Raw genomic sequence first — 14,852 nt, 5'->3', positions numbered from 1 at the left:
CAATGGATGTGGAGGATCTGGGTCTGCACAGTTGGACCTCGGCACCACCAAGGTTGGCAGGGGACCAGGGCTGACGATTGCACAGGAAGCGTAAGGGAGAGAGAGGGAGGAGCAGAGAGGATGGCAGCCACTGGCAGGTGAAGAGGTGTGTGGATTCCTTTCCGGGAGGCAGGGACAGGACAGTCAAGCACCACAGGGGACCATGAGCTTCAGCTGTCCCAGAAGCATAGTCTCAAGGTTTTCGAGACTACACCACCGGCCAAAAAGGAACCGCTTGATTTAATGCCTGTTTCCCACCCCGCAGTCCAAGCTGGAGAGCCGGCAGTACCGGGACGCCCAGGAGTTTGCGGCCGACGTGCGGTTGATGTTCTCCAACTGCTACAAGTACAACCCCCCCGACCACGAGGTGGTGGCCATGGCTCGCAAGCTGCAGGTAGGACTGCTGGCGCAAAGTCGTTTGCAAGCCTGATCATGGTGTGAGAGCACCTGCATGCTGAAATTCAGGTTCCTCGCCTGTCTTAGCTCTGTTGTTCAGAGGGGTTAAAAAGAAACTGGAACACACCAGCTGTGTACAAGAGACATATCGCAGTTATTCGTGAACATGGCGGAGGAGAGGAAAAACAATTTAATCATGCAGGCTGTCAATGTGCGTCTTGTCCAGAATAGGTCGGGCTGTGTCTGTAGCTCTGGTGGCCCGTGGAGTGGCCCTCCAAAAGCACTGTAAGAACATACACCACCACACACAGTCTGGATTTCTGCAACATGATGAGATGTACAGATAAATAAACTAGACAACTAGAGATGCAAAGTGGAGCCAGAAGAGAACGTACTTACGAAAGACTCGGGTGCTTCTTTAGACACGTTTATGTGAAATGTCCCAGTTCACAGTGAGTTTGGGTGCAAGCTGGAAAAGGAAGTTAAAAGACCTGCCGGCTGTTTTCTAGTAGTGGATTGGAGTTCAGGACTCAAGGCTGTTGTCCCTGTGTCCAGGAATAAGAGGACAATAGTAGGCTGCCTGTTGGATCCAGACTCATCTTCCTCCTCGCTCTCCCTTTGCTCCATGCCCAGGACGTGTTTGAGATGCGTTTCGCCAAGATGCCGGACGAGCCGGAGGAGGTGGCGGTGCCTGCGCCCTCCCCCGTGATCCCGGCCCCGGTGAAGCAGCAGCAGCCGCCGCCGCCGCCCTCCTCCAGTGACAGCAGCAGCGACAGCTCGTCCGACAGCGAGAGCAGCACCGACGACTCAGAGGAGGAGAGAGCCCAGCGGCTAGCAGAGCTGCAGGAACAGGTACAGACGGGGGGAGTGGGGTGGAGAGAGGGGGTACAGGGGACAGCCCAGCGGCTAGCAGAGCTGCAGGAACAGGTACAGACGGGGGGAGTGGGGTGGAGAGAGGGGGTACAGGGGAGAGCCCAGCGGCTAGCAGAGCTGCAGGAACAGGTACAGACGGGGGGAGTGGGGTGGAGAGAGGGGGTACAGGGGACAGCCCAGCGGCTAGCAGAGCTGCAGGAACAGGTACAGACGGGGGGAGTGGGGTGGAGAGAGGGGGTACAGGGGAGAGCCCAGCGGCTAGCAGAGCTGCTGGAACAGGTACAGACGGGGGGAGTGGGGTGGAGAGGGGGTACAGGGGAGAGCCCAGCGGCTAGCAGAGCTGCTGGAACAGGTACAGACGGGGGGAGTGGGGTGGAGAGAGGGGGTACAGGGGAGAGCCCAGCGGCTAGCAGAGCTGCTGGAACAGGTACAGACGGGGGGAGTGGGGTGGAGAGAGGGGGTACAGGGGAGAGCCCAGTGGCTAGCAGCACTGCAGGAACAGGTACAGATGGAGAGAGGGGTACAGGGGAGAGTGAGAGCTCAGCAACTAGCCTGGAGGGAGTAGGGGGGCAGGGGAGAGCCAGGGGGCCTGGAGGGCGCGGGGCTGCAGGAACAGGTACGGCCCGGCAGGGGGAGAAGGGACAGGACAAGAGAGCGAGAGCTCGGCTGCTAGCGGAGCTTCAGTAACAGGTACAGCCAGAAGAGGGAGGGAGCCCGGGGGTGAGCGAGTCTGCATCTGGGCACTGACCCCTGTCCCGTGGTTCTGTCTGGCAGCTGAAAGCCGTGCACGAGCAGCTGGCGGCCCTCTCCCAGCCCCAGGCCAGCAAACCAAAGAAGAAGGAGAAGGACAAGAAGGAGAAGAAGAAGGAGAAAGAGAAGGAAAAGCACAAGAAGAAGGCGCTGGCTGCAGTGGTGCTGGAGGAGGTGGAGGAGCTGCCCCAGCCCCCCAGGAAGAGCAAGAGCAAGGAACCCCCACCCAAAAAGACCAAGAAGACCAGGTGAGGACTGGGGCAGGACTGGGGCACAGATGGTACAAATTAGGAGCATTATTTATAAAAAACCAGCAGGGTGACATCCTCCAAGGGAGTTTTTCAGACGTACACTTACACGCTGTCGGAGACGCCGTCATACTCGCCAACCCAAAAACCTCTCAGATTGTGAAGTAACAGTATTAGTGTTTGGAGTTTTCTTTACTTCGTTGGCTCATTAGCTGATTTCTTTCCCTCTCCCTTGACAGTAAAAAGGAGTGTGTGAAGAACAGCCGGCCGGCCCCGCCCCCTCCCCCTGTGGCCGCAGCAGCGCCTCTTGCTCTGGATTCGGAGGATGAGGGCGTGGGGGGCATGCTGGCTGGGGAGAAGTGCAAGCCCATGTCGTACGAGGAGAAGCGGCAGCTGAGCCTGGACATCAACAAGCTGCCCGGCGACAAGCTGGGCCGGGTCGTCCACATCATCCAGTCCCGCGAGCCCTCGCTCAAGAACTCCAACCCGGACGAGATCGAGATCGACTTCGAGACGCTGAAGCCCTCCACGCTGCGCGAGCTGGAGAGATACGTCTCCTCCTGCCTGCGCAAGAAGAAGAAGGTCCCTGGTGAGTGTGGGTCTCCCTTCTCTCCCTCACACCCGTCTCTGTCCTCCCCTGTCCCTCCCGTCTTCATCCTGCCCTCTCGCTCGCAGTGGCAGAGAAGACCATGGAGATGATGGGTGCCATGAAGACGAAGGCCGGCTCTTCGTCGGACTCGGGGAGCAGCAGCGAGACCAGCTCCTCGGACAGCGAGGACTCGGACACAGGTACGCACGGGGGAACACAAGAAGCTTATGAGGGCAGGCCTCTCGTGAGGTTACTAGTCACTTATCGATCTTCTGTCTGCGTGTGATACACAGGTACTAGGATTGACCGAAGTGAAGTGGCTTGTAAAAGGCTTTCTTTCTCGCCTCCTGCAGGAATGGCACCCAAAATAAAGAAGAGAGGCCATTCTGGGAAGGAACAGAAGAAGGTAAACAGGACTGATCTCTGAAAAAAGTAAAGAGCAAAGGTATAGCTTAGCCTGTATCGCTTTTGCCTTGCGTGGCTCTTTAAGCCGAACGACAGGAGGTCCGTCTGGGCTGTCAGATCCTGGTCTGTGGCTCGTCAACCACGTCAACCCTGGTTTTCTATTGGTCTGTGATGTGGTTTCAAACGTTCAGCTGATGTCCTCTTGTCTCCTGTCTCCCCTTCCATAGCACCACGGACACCCAGTGCCCGGCGTGGCCCCCGCAGCTCTGCCCGCCCAGCAGCCGGCTCCCGTGGTGCAGCCCGTGCCCCCGCCCCAGCTGAAGCAGTCCCCCCCCTCGTACGTGCCGCCGCCCGTGCCGGCGATGGACTCGGCGCAGCTGCTGGGCGGCTCCTTCGACAGCCTGCCGCACTTCGGCCTGGTGCACCTGCCTCCGCAGCAGCCCTCGCCCCCGGCCCCGCACCTCAACGCGCACCCCGCCGCCAGCGTGGTCTCCCCCCCGCCAGAGGCGCACCCGTACCTCAGCCAGCACAGCGTCCTCGCCTCCCCAGGTCAGTGTGGCCATGCTGACCTTCGGACTGCCCGGTTCCCCCCAGAGGCAGACCTCTTCCTGTTCTCTTAGTTTGCCGAATCCTCCCAGTATACCCGTTGATGTGGCGAGCTCTCACAGCTCCTGTGAAATGGGTAGAATGGCAGCCCGAAACCTTAGTCTTGGTCCGGCAGTGAGGACTGGACTCGGACCTTGTCTGACCTTCATCCTGTGTGTTTGTGCGCCTCAGTCTTTGTGATGTTGGCAGAAAGCAGCAGATGGTTTCTGCCCAAGGTAGCAAACTCTCCTGCAAGTGTGGGCTGAGACATGGCAGTGCTGGTGCAGAACAGGACTGCCCACGAGGCCAGCGTGCCAGAGCTTGACCCTCAGAGTGAAGGTCTACAGGTGTGCTTAGCTGTGGGTCTGAACTGTTACCAGAGCAAGATATATCTGTGCACCGATAGTCGTTAGGCAGCTTTCATTTTTCTTGTGTTTGGTGGTTGTTATACCATTATGGGGTGCACGATGCCTTTTCAGAGGGTGCAAGACATGCCTGATTTTTTTTTTGAATTTTTCATGTTCTTTATTTTCCTGAAGAATAAAGTGTATAATTCTATTGTTTTCATTCTATAGTTATTACGTATCGTAGGTTTCAAGGCCTGACCGGCTTCTGTGACTTTGATGGAAGACAGATTTTGAGAACCACAGGAGTGCAGGCTGCAGTAAGGGTTAAGCACCACCGCTTTAGAGGGGGCAAGGCTCTGCGCAGAAAGCCAGTTTGAAAGAATATTCACCGAACGAGTTCCGGGCTCGTACTGAAAGCGGAGCGTTTTTTCTCTCCGCAGCTCTGCACAACGCCATGCCCCAGCAGCCTTCGAGACCCAGCAACCGCGCAGCACCTCTACCTCCCAAACCACCGCAGCCACCCGCGCAGCCGCCGCAGCCACCCATGCAGCAGCAGCAGCCCCCGCCGTCGCAGCCGCCGCCGCACCATCAGACCGGCCACATCCACCACCACCCCTCGCCGGCGGCGCCGCCCCCGCACCGGCCGCACGCGCCCTCGCCCACGCTCACGCCGCAGGGGCTGCTGTCCGCCCAGCCCCCGCAGGCCCTCCTGGAGGACGACGACGAGCAGCCGCCCGCCCCGCAACACCACGGAATACCTCTGAGCCAGGTGCAGCTCTACCTGCAGCACCTGCAGAACCGCCAGCAGCAGCAGCAGCAGCAGCAGCAACAGCAGCAGCAGCAGCAGACCTCTTTGCTGCAGTCCGTGCAGGTCCAGTCTCAGGCCCAGCCCACCCCGCAGGGCCCAGCCCAGCAACAGCAGCAACCCGCACAACAGCAGCCTGCGCAGCAGCAGCAGCAGGCACCGCCAGCCCAGGTTCCCCCTCCTCAGACTCATGCGGGACAGCAGAGGCACCTGCACATGCAGTCGCTCCCTTACCCTCAGTCCCAGCACATCCAGGGGCCCCCGCACCAACAGCAGCAGCAGCAGCAGCAGCAGCACAAGGGGGCGGTCCAGGCCACCAAGTCGCAACCGATCATACAGCACCACCACCACCCCTCACCACGCCAGCACAAGGCCGACCCCTATGCTGGTAAGCACAGCCATTGTTGGTCGCTCTCTGCTCTTCCCTCCCGCACTCGACAGCACCTCGAGGGGCCCTGATCCTACCCTTATTCCATCCCGGAACGGAGCTCTACCCAATGTCCTCTGTGGATAAGAAGGATAGGGGTCGGGGGAAGGGAGAGGGATGGGACAAGTGGAGCCTAAGTTTTGGAAGTGTTACTTGCCCTGACTCTCGTCTTCTTTGTCCCAGGACACATGAGAGAGAACCCCTCTCCTCTGATGATGCACTCTCCCCAGATGCCTCAGTACCCTTCCATCGTGCATCCGTCTCCTCCGCATCAGAACCTGCAGCCCAAGAAACCGGTGAATATTCTCCGTACACAGCACTGCACAGAGGTCTCCTTAGGGTTTAGGATAGGAGTTCCAGGGTTGCCAACAGTAAGCACCTTTTTTTTACACAAAACCTGGGCATATCTGGAGCAAGCTGCCTGGCTACATCGCAGGTACATCTATTGGCTACATCTGTTGCTCAAGATCCTCGGTTTAATAATGCTAGTATCCGTACGTACCTGACAGATACCCCTGCCCCTTGCTCGTGCTCCTCCGTGGAATTGGCAGGGCTGATCTGGAAGCCGTGTGTAGTTCCTGGTGTGCCAAGTGTGGGCTGAAGGCAACGCTGGGGTATTACAGATCTGGGGGCAGCAGCACGCTTAGGATGGATGTCATTTCAAGGTGGAAGGCAGAGGGGGTCATTCAAGAAGCGCATCCTGCAGCTGCAGAATGGACGCTGGTATCGCTGAATACGGTCGGTGACCCAGGGAAGGGCCCGGAGCCTTGCTTTTCCGCTGCGGAAAGCCGGGTCCTCTTGCAAGCTGTTGGTTTGCACTCCCAATCCGGGAAGAAAGTTCCTGAGCCCAGAGGTGGCAGGTTCCTGGTGGCGTTTAACAGAGGGTAGAGGAAAAGGAGGCGTGTGAAGTTCAGCGGAGCTGCAGTGCTCTCCCCGTGCGTCCCGTGCTGCACCTGTTTGCCGTGTTGTGCGTCTGTGTGTGACGCGTGTTGTCTGTGTGTGTGATGGCAGGAGCAGCGACCAGCCCCGCCTCATGGGGGCGTGAAGGAGGAGAAGATGCCCCCGTCGCCGGTGATCCGTGGAGAGCCCTTCAGCCCCACCATGCGCCAAGAGCCCCCCAAGCATCCCGACAAGCCCCCACAGCAAGGACACACCCAGCAGAGTGAGTGTTTCAGCACGCATGCAGAGAGAGTACAAGTGTCCCCAGACATCAGTCACTGGCCGATGGGGGGACTTGTGTTGGACTAAGGCCGTGGTACAGTACAGTCATCGAGTGCCCACGCTGCCATGTCTAGCTTTAGACTGATGACGCTCTGACCCTTTGGCTTGACTGGGTGACTTTAATCCACTTCCCTGTCCGGTACCCATTCTCTTCCTGTGCACACTGCAGTGAACAGAAATATCTGGGTTGCCCTTTTTTTCCGCCTTGTCTTTGAGCGTGGCAGCTCAAGCACGATATGCGGGATGCACAGCAGCTTTCGGCAGAGTGAGCGGGAAAGAAAGTGCCTGCAGTTGACTGTTTTGTTGGCCCAGGTACCGGAGTATCTCGCCTGCTAGATGGCAGGGAAAGTGCGTAGATCTGGTTCTTTCCAGTTGGTCTGGTCCACCGGCCCTTGGGCCACTGATGTTGGGCCCCAGACAGAGCAATGAGCCTGTTCTATCGTTCCTCCAGGACCTGAAGAACACGGGTCCCTGGGCCAGCCTGGCACAAAACTCTGGTGTGGCCCCAAGACCAGAGCTATGTGGGACAGAGTGGCCTAGGTTGTACAGAATCCTTCCTCAAAGGAGGAGATCTGACTGCTTGATGCCTTTAAATGGCAGAAGATGGGATTGGCGGTTATGGGCCCTGGACCTTTTTTGAGGATGGGGCTGTGCCTTTATACCCTTGAGTGCTGTTTGCTGTTGTCCTTCACTCAGATTGCCCCAATGAATTACACAGCTATATAAAAGGATAAAAGTCAGGCTTAAGTTAGGCTATTGGCATCTGCTGAATCAAATATGATGTGAGCTCTTGTTGGTTCAAAATTGCATTTTTTAATTGTCTCTTTTCAACTGTTTTTTTTTGTATGATGCTTTGAAATAGTTTGTGACCTGAGGTGTGCTTTACGGAGTGAGGATTAGCTTAATTGGTAAATGCACAGGGGAATAAAGAGGCAAAGTTTGTTCTTTGGTCTTTGTCGATGTTAGTGTGACCATCTTTCTCTGGCAGGAGGAAGTTTTAAACTAGTGGTACAGAGAATCCTGTGGACATTTTTAGGTCAGAGCAGTGCTCCTTTGCCCTGAGGCCAGAGCCTGCCTGTCTGCTTCTATAGCCCTCCGAGATGATGTGTGTATGTAACGGATCTGTGATGAGCTCTTCTCTGTGTGTTTGCGCTCCAGGATCAGATGTGAGGCAGATGGAGAGTTCCCGGCCTGTGATACGGCCCTCAGAGCAGAGTGCCCCTCCATCCTCTGGACCGGACAAGGATAAGCTCAAGCAGGAGCCCAAAACGCCCGTCGCCCCCAAAAAGGTAACACGAGTCAGTTGCAGAGAGGACAAGTTTCTCCATGGAGGCTGGGCTAGTGGGTGGGTGTCAAGATACCACTTTCCAGCAGGCTGCACCTCTTCTCCATCATTCCTAAAGAGCCGACCACAGCTGTACCCAGCTCGTCTGAGGGCTGGTGCTCTGGTCTGGTTGTTGGTCTGTTGGTGTTGTCTATCTGTGGTCGCCGCTCTGGTCTGGTTGTAGGGGGTGTAAGCCTGGCAGCAGTTTGGGTGTATGGGATGTGTGCTTGGCTGTGGGGGGGGGTGCATGTGGTGTCTCTGGCTGGGGTTTGGCTGAAGGTGGGGGTGGCGAGTGTCTCTGGCTGGGGTTTGGCTAAAGGTGGGGGCGTGTGTCTGGCTGTGGGGGGCTGTTGCTTGGAGACAGAGCGATGATCCTGTTCTCTCGTTCCTCCAGGACCTGAAGCTGAAGAACATGGGTCCCTGGGCCAGCCTGGCACAGAAGTCGATGGCAGCGCCCTCGTCCACGGTGAAGTCCTCCAGCGACAGCTTCGAGCAGTTCCGGCGCGCGGCCCGGGAGAAGGAGGAGCGGGAGAAGGCGCTGAAGGCCCAGGCGGAGCAGGCCGAGAAGGAGAGGATGCGCCGGGAGCAGGAGAGGCTCAGGTGAGTGCGGAGACTGGGAGCGCGCAGCGGGGGGATCTGAGGGAGGAGAGAGAGATGGGGGGGAGTGAAAGGGTCGGCTCTTCCACACCCTGCTGCAGCCGTGCCGGGGCTGACCAGCGTCTGCTGTGTCCCAGGAGCCGCGACGAGGAGGACTCCCTGGAGCACGCACGCAGGGCGCACGAGGAGGTGCGGCGACGGCAGGAGCAGGCCGCGCAGGCCGTGCAGGCCCAGCAGGCCGTGCAGGCCGCGCAGGCCCAGCAAGCGCAGCAAGCCCAGCAGGCCCAGCAGGCACAGCAAGCCCAGCAGGCGCAGCAGCAACAGCAGCAGCAGCAACAGGTGCAACAGGTGCAGGCCGTGGCCTCCTCTCAGAGCCAGGCCGCCCCCCAGCAGCAGCAGCAGCAGCAGCAGCAGCCGCCTCCCCCGTCGCAGTCCGCCCTCGACCAGCAGAGGGACCTGGCGCGCCGGAGGGAGCAGGAGAGGCGGAGGAGAGAGGCGGTGAGTGTCCGGCGGGTAGAGGATGGGTCCGAGGGTCTTGCCCAGGCTGTCGGCTTCAGCGGCGTGGATGGTGAGGGGGCAAGCCCCCACAGCTCTTGGGGGGAATAAAAGTGGCATTGTTGCCTAGAGGGCGGTGTGTCTCCTGGGCCTCGTTCCCATCACGGAACCGGACAGCAAGTGCTGCTGGGTCAGGTGGACATTTTCGTACACCCACTTCTGCACTTCTCAATTTCGGTCGGATTTCCTGAGACAGAGAGGAGGCTTTCCGTCTCAGGGTGCACCAGGCCCTGCTGGGTGTGAGCAGGTACTGCAGACAGTAAGAGAGAGACTGAATGTGTAGCCGAGTAGCACACACGAGTATCAAGCTGGCCCTTGGGCTGCTCGGACTGTGCATCACAGCTGTGCCTGTCTGCAGCGTAGCTGGCTTTTCCCAAGCCAGGGTATAGACAAAACTTTCTCAAATTTTGCTTTTGTTTTTTGTTTCAGATGGAGTCCACCATCGACATGAATTTCCAGAGCGACCTGATGGCAATCTTTGAGGAGAACCTGTTCTGAAAGCAAAGCGAAACACAAACAAACATTTCGTGGAGCGGACCGAAAGAATTTTAAATGACAAAAAAAAAACAATTAAAACGCGAAAGCGAACCTTGATGGGACAAGCAGCGGGACTTCCTTGTGAGGAAGCAGGAGTAAGTTCGGCGGGATGATGAAATCGCCGGGATAGTCTGCGGAAAGGAGGACGGCGGGGGGGGAACCCGACAAGGACAAAGCCTTTTCTGCGGAGTCTCAGCTCGGCCCCAGTGGGATTGGAAGGACCGGTGGGATCGCTTGGCTTCTTGGTTTGTTCGTTCGCTGTTCCTCCCGGATTTCCGCGTCGCCAGGGACGAGCCCCCTCTTTCCGGGTGTTGCTGGGGGAGCGGGAGGGGGGGATCACCGATCGCCGTGGCCGGTGCGCGCAGGGGAGGCTGGGGGCGGGCGGGGGAAGGGGGGGGGGGGGGGTCCAGGAGAGGAAACCCCAAACCGGGAGCAGCCGGACCGACGGGAGCGATCCGGGGGGGCAAAGGTGACGGATGACAACCAATTTTTTGCGTTTCGTGTTGGAATTTAAAAAAAACCATGGAAGAGCTTGTGGATGTGGGGGGAGGGGGGTTGGGGGGGGCATGGGTAACAAGGTCGCGATTTTATTGGGGGGGGTCTTAGGACCCCATGAGGGCGGGGGGCGGTGGGGTGGGGGGGTTCATGGTAAAACCTGCCTTACACATCTGACTTGTAAACACACAATATAAATATATATATTATATATATACACACCTGGAGATATGAACAAAAACGGATACAACAGCAAATGCAGTCTCGCCGGGAGCAGAGGTTCTGTGCTTTTTCCAGTCTGTAGGATCTACTGTAAAGTTTTTTCTTAGCCAGCCTGCCCCTCCTGTCCTCTCACACAGACCGAGAGCTGTCTATGCCTTTTTCCCTGTGCAGAGTGCGGAGAGCTTTCTTTTAACATGGGTTATATATATTTGTAATTTGTTTTTTTATATATAAATGCTTTTTTTTTTTCCTCTTTTTCCTCTCTTCACCCTACATCGAAGGTAGCTAGTATTAAAAAAAAAAAAAAAGTCTGCTCTCTCTCCCCTCACACTCCCCCCGCCCAGCTCGGAGCGGAACCAGACCCGGGGGGGGGTGTCTTTACAAGGGCGACTGTTCTTGTGAACTTGAGCCGCTGTCTTGTTGAGATGTGGAGTTGCAGCCAGCCCCACGCAGGGAGTGTGGATTTCCTGTGTCCCCCGACTGCTAGGGCGGTTGAGAGAGACCTCTGGAACTCCCCTGCTCCGTTCCGGTTCTGGCCCGGCCGTCCCTCTCTCCTGAACCAGTCCTCCGAGACGAGGGGACGGATAGCCGGTGGCCACCACCCCGTTCCCCCTCCTCTTAACACCCCACGTCGCTAGATAGCTGAATCTCGGGGGGGGGCAAGACGACTCTACCAAAGCTCATGCATGTCTGCCCAGACCAGCACGCCCACTTCTCCACTGCGTGTACAAGGAGGAGGGTGCACTTCAGAGTCAGTAGAGGGGCGAACGAGTCGGCTGAGAACTCAAACTTTCTTTTTGGGGGGAGGCGGGGGGATAATTTATATCATTGTTCTTGTTAAATAGTAGTGGAGTGCAGGTCCCTCTTCTTTGGGTTTTTCTAACCGCTAGGGGGCGCAGTTTATCCTCTCCCGTTTTCTCACATGGTGTTTCTACAGTGCCTGTATTGTACAGTGACTATAGTCGGCAAAATTATTTAATTGTTAAGAGGGGGGTCGTGGGGGGTGGATGTGTGACCCTGTTACTCTGTTGAACCTGGAGACGGTGTGCAAGGACAGAAATGAGACACTTAAGACGATTTAAATCCGTTTTTACGAAAAACAGTTTTAGCTGGGTTTTTTTTATGCACAACAAAAACATTTTTTTCCATCTAATTCATTGTTTAACGGAAACGCTTTAGAGACACATGCGCGCGCATTTATATACACACACGTGTGTGTTTATGTATAGTGGAGTGAGCCTGAGGAAAGTGCAGTCCTGTGTTCGAGTTCTCCAAGCTATCTTTTCGTTTTTTTTAATTGCGGGTGGAAAACTAAGTGAACATCTGTAATGAGTATGATGTTGTCACTTTCATTTCTCCATTTCAGTGAAGTCCATATATATATAAATATTTTGTTTTTGTTTGTTCGGTTTCAAAAACATTTAACAAAAGGAGAAAAAAATGCAAAAATTCACTTTCACCTTTTTTTCTTCATTCCTTTCTGCCTTTTAATGTCTGAGTTTTTTTAATGTTAACAGTTGGATGTTATGTGCCATAGAAACCCTCTACGCAGTACAGTGCCGACATCCGTGTCGGACAGAATTTTTCAATTTTATTTTTGTGTTTATTTTATTTTTTTTTTTTCCTTGATTACGCCAGTTGGTATATCACGGAGTAAGGTAATAGAGGAATACAATTCAGTCTGTAATGATCATGGAATAAACATCTCTTTTTTTAAAAAAAAAAACCTGACATCCGAGTGCTTCTCTTGGTCTGCTGGATTCAGCTTGGCAAGACTGTCCTGGATTTCTGTCGGGAGGAGAGACGAAGGTTCATGGTAAATCCAGGTCTCCTGTTGTGCATTTCCTGCAAAACTACATATATATATATAGCACCTTGCACTGTACATGTACATCACCTCAAGTAGCCCAGTTGTCAGGTTAGGGGTGATCAGTGCAGTGAAGTCAAGGGCACTGGGAGCTGCAATGTAAAGAATTTGAAGGCACGGTTAGAAAGTGAGGCAGCACTGTGGTTCAGTGGTCAACATTGCTGTCTTGCAGCTCTGGGGCCCTCTGTTCGGTTCCTGGGGTGCTGTCTGTGTGGAGTTCGCATGTTCTCCCCATGTTTGCATGGGTTCCTCTGGGTAAGGTTCAAAGACATGCTGGTGGGATAATTGGCTTCTTGGACAATTGACCCTGGGGTGGGTGGGTGTGTGCCCTGCGATGGACTGGTGTCCATCTGCCTTGTGCCTGTTGCTTGCTGGGATAGGCTCCAGCTCACCTGCCTGAGCTGTGTTGAAAGAAGCAGTTGGAAAATGAATGAATGAATGGATGGATGGATATTTTTATAGCATCTTGTAAATGTGGGTACGTCTCCTGATTGTAAAGTCCAGTAACCCGGTCACGTCAGGTTTGCTGGGGGCACTGGGAGCTGGAGTGGAAAGGGGATTTGAAGGCGCGGCTGGGAAGTGCAGCCGGACTCGGCCGTTCACAGCTCCGCCTGGGAGCGGCAGGATAGGAAGCCCAGATTCCCCAGGTCTCCCAGTGGTCAGAGCCGGGAATCGGGAACTGAAAGAGGGCCGGAGTCCACTGGTCATGCGAGGAGCCAGGAGCTTTGTGAATTTACAAAGGTCGTCCTTCGCGAGTCTTCCACCCTTCCTGCTGTTCTACAGCCCAGCTCTCGGGGACTGGAGCTGAGCCAGTCACGGTCTTCAGAGGTGGGGTGCAAGCTGGTGACCAGCAGGCAGGCCTCCTGCTGAAGATGCTCCCCAGGAGGCCCGGGCGTCAGCCGAGCGCGACCCGTGCCAGACTCCTGGGGCTGCTGCTGCTGCTCTGGGGCGCGCTCCTGCAGGACTGACGCCTGGGGGTACCTTGTTGGGGAGCAGAATGTGCCCAGCCTCACTCCCTACATAGCCAGCAGGTGTGCCACCCCAGAGGCCTCGGGAGGGCGAGGTCACTGCGGTCGGGTGACGCGTGGCCCTGTGGGTTTTCTGGGTGTATTCGTGCTTCTCCCAGGGTTCAAGAACATTTCAACACACAGATTCTGTGTACACAGTGGGGGGGCGGCACAGTGGTCAGCAGTGCTGCCTCACCCAGGTACCCCGGATGAAGTTTCTGGGGTGCTGTCTGTGTGGAGTTTGTATGTTCTCTCCCTGTGTTTGCATGGGTTTCCTCGGGGTGCTCTGGTTTCCTCCCACAGTCCACAGACCAGCTGGTTGGGTGGAATGGGGAAGATTGGGCCCTGGTGTCAGTGTGTGTGTTTCTGTGTGCCCGGTGAAGGAATAGTGTCCTGTCCAGGGCATTCCCTGCCTTGCACCCATTGCTTGCCGGGGATAGACTCCGGCTCTCCTGTGGCCCTGAACTGGAAGAAGTTGTGAGAAGATGGATGGCTACAGCTGCATTTGGGGGAGCAATCTGGGGGTACCGCAGTAGTGTTGGAGGCAGGATTCAAACCATTTCCAGTCATGAGTCCAAACTGTCTCCATGCTGCCACACTTTGTGTCTACAGCAGGAGCGAAGATACCACGTACAGTTCCTTTAAAACTCCCGCAGAGGCCGTCAGTGAGACGAATGACTTGAAGCCGGTAATTCCGTTCAGATGTGTAAGGCTGGTGAGGCCGGTAGGTGCAGAATTTACCTAACATCCCGGCTTGAAAACGCACACGTGCCGAAGCAGAGCTCTGTACAAAGTGATTAGTAATTGGAAGAATGTATGTAAAGAATTTTCCCTTACAAACTTTTTATAAGACCGTAGCCCCGATGTTTAGGCTAGGGAAAATCGTGGCAAAGTTCAAGACCGAGACGGGAAAAACAGGCCGACATTCCTACGGTTCTCCTGCGCCCTCCAGCGGAGAGAGAGAGAACTCTTTTCCCGGAAAAGTCTCCGGGGTCTGCTCGCGGCCGCGGTTTGAGTTGATAGTGTTGCACACGATTGTTTCTTTTTACCATTTAAAAACACGTATAAAACACGTACTGTGCCAGTCCACGCAGGACAACAACCCACTGCAAGCCTGGACGTGTGCAATGTGTGCGTGGGGGTGAGTTTATAATGCGAGCGCTAAAAACATCAAACCAAGGACCTGTACTCATTGTCTCAGTTTCCACCTCTAGGTAGGAAAGATTGAGAGACGTCGCGGATAATGTACGTATAGAGGTACCCTCTATTAAGACGCAGCGCGCCTTCATTTCCCACCGACAAGAGGACTGGAGGGGGAAGATGGACGAGTCATGTGATTGCGGCTGGATGGACCAATGGGAATCTCAATCCTTGAGCGACGTTATTTTCCACGAATCAGAATTTCCGTTCCCTGCGAAGTTTCCCCGCCTCTGACGCAAGTATCACCCAATAGCTTACGCGAGCGGGGGACGAAGAGTTAAATTGACGACCGTGTCAGCCAGTTACAATCTTGCTTTTTGTTTTGTGGGCTGGGCAGTGATGAGAAGCAGTTCCGGTTGCGCT

The 14,852-nt window shown here is 55.7% G+C and overlaps 1 protein-coding gene across 4 annotated transcripts in view; it reads left to right on the top strand.

The window, feature by feature from the left end:
- The window catches only part of brd4 (bromodomain containing 4), a 47,334-nt gene extending 37,548 nt beyond the window's left edge, over window positions 1–9,786 (top strand). For 3 of the 4 annotated variants that reach the window (XM_088933186.1, XM_088933187.1, XM_088933184.1), the window contains 14 exons: window positions 305–433; window positions 1,069–1,287; window positions 2,083–2,306; window positions 2,546–2,895; window positions 2,982–3,095; window positions 3,189–3,301; window positions 3,528–3,849; window positions 4,673–5,425; window positions 5,648–5,760; window positions 6,476–6,626; window positions 7,844–7,974; window positions 8,404–8,609; window positions 8,744–9,104; window positions 9,591–9,786. In XM_088933186.1, coding sequence (XP_088789312.1) covers window positions 305–433; window positions 1,069–1,287; window positions 2,083–2,306; window positions 2,546–2,895; window positions 2,982–3,095; window positions 3,189–3,301; window positions 3,528–3,849; window positions 4,673–5,425; window positions 5,648–5,760; window positions 6,476–6,626; window positions 7,844–7,974; window positions 8,404–8,609; window positions 8,744–9,104; window positions 9,591–9,659 — 3,255 coding nt within the window. In that variant the 3' untranslated portion in view covers window positions 9,660–9,786. The remainder of the gene's footprint in view (window positions 1–304; window positions 434–1,068; window positions 1,288–2,082; window positions 2,307–2,545; window positions 2,896–2,981; window positions 3,096–3,188; window positions 3,302–3,527; window positions 3,850–4,672; window positions 5,426–5,647; window positions 5,761–6,475; window positions 6,627–7,843; window positions 7,975–8,403; window positions 8,610–8,743; window positions 9,105–9,590) is intronic. The other variant, XM_088933185.1, reaches the window with a different exon arrangement.
- Window positions 9,787–14,852: the final 5,066 nt, after the last annotated feature.

This window comes from Atractosteus spatula, chromosome 14, assembly GCF_055471065.1.
Source record: "Atractosteus spatula isolate fAtrSpa1 chromosome 14, fAtrSpa1.hap1, whole genome shotgun sequence".
Lineage (NCBI taxonomy): Eukaryota > Metazoa > Chordata > Actinopteri > Semionotiformes > Lepisosteidae > Atractosteus > Atractosteus spatula.
The sequence above is the reverse complement of the archived record's forward strand: the minus strand, read 5'-3'. Positions and strand labels throughout refer to the sequence as shown.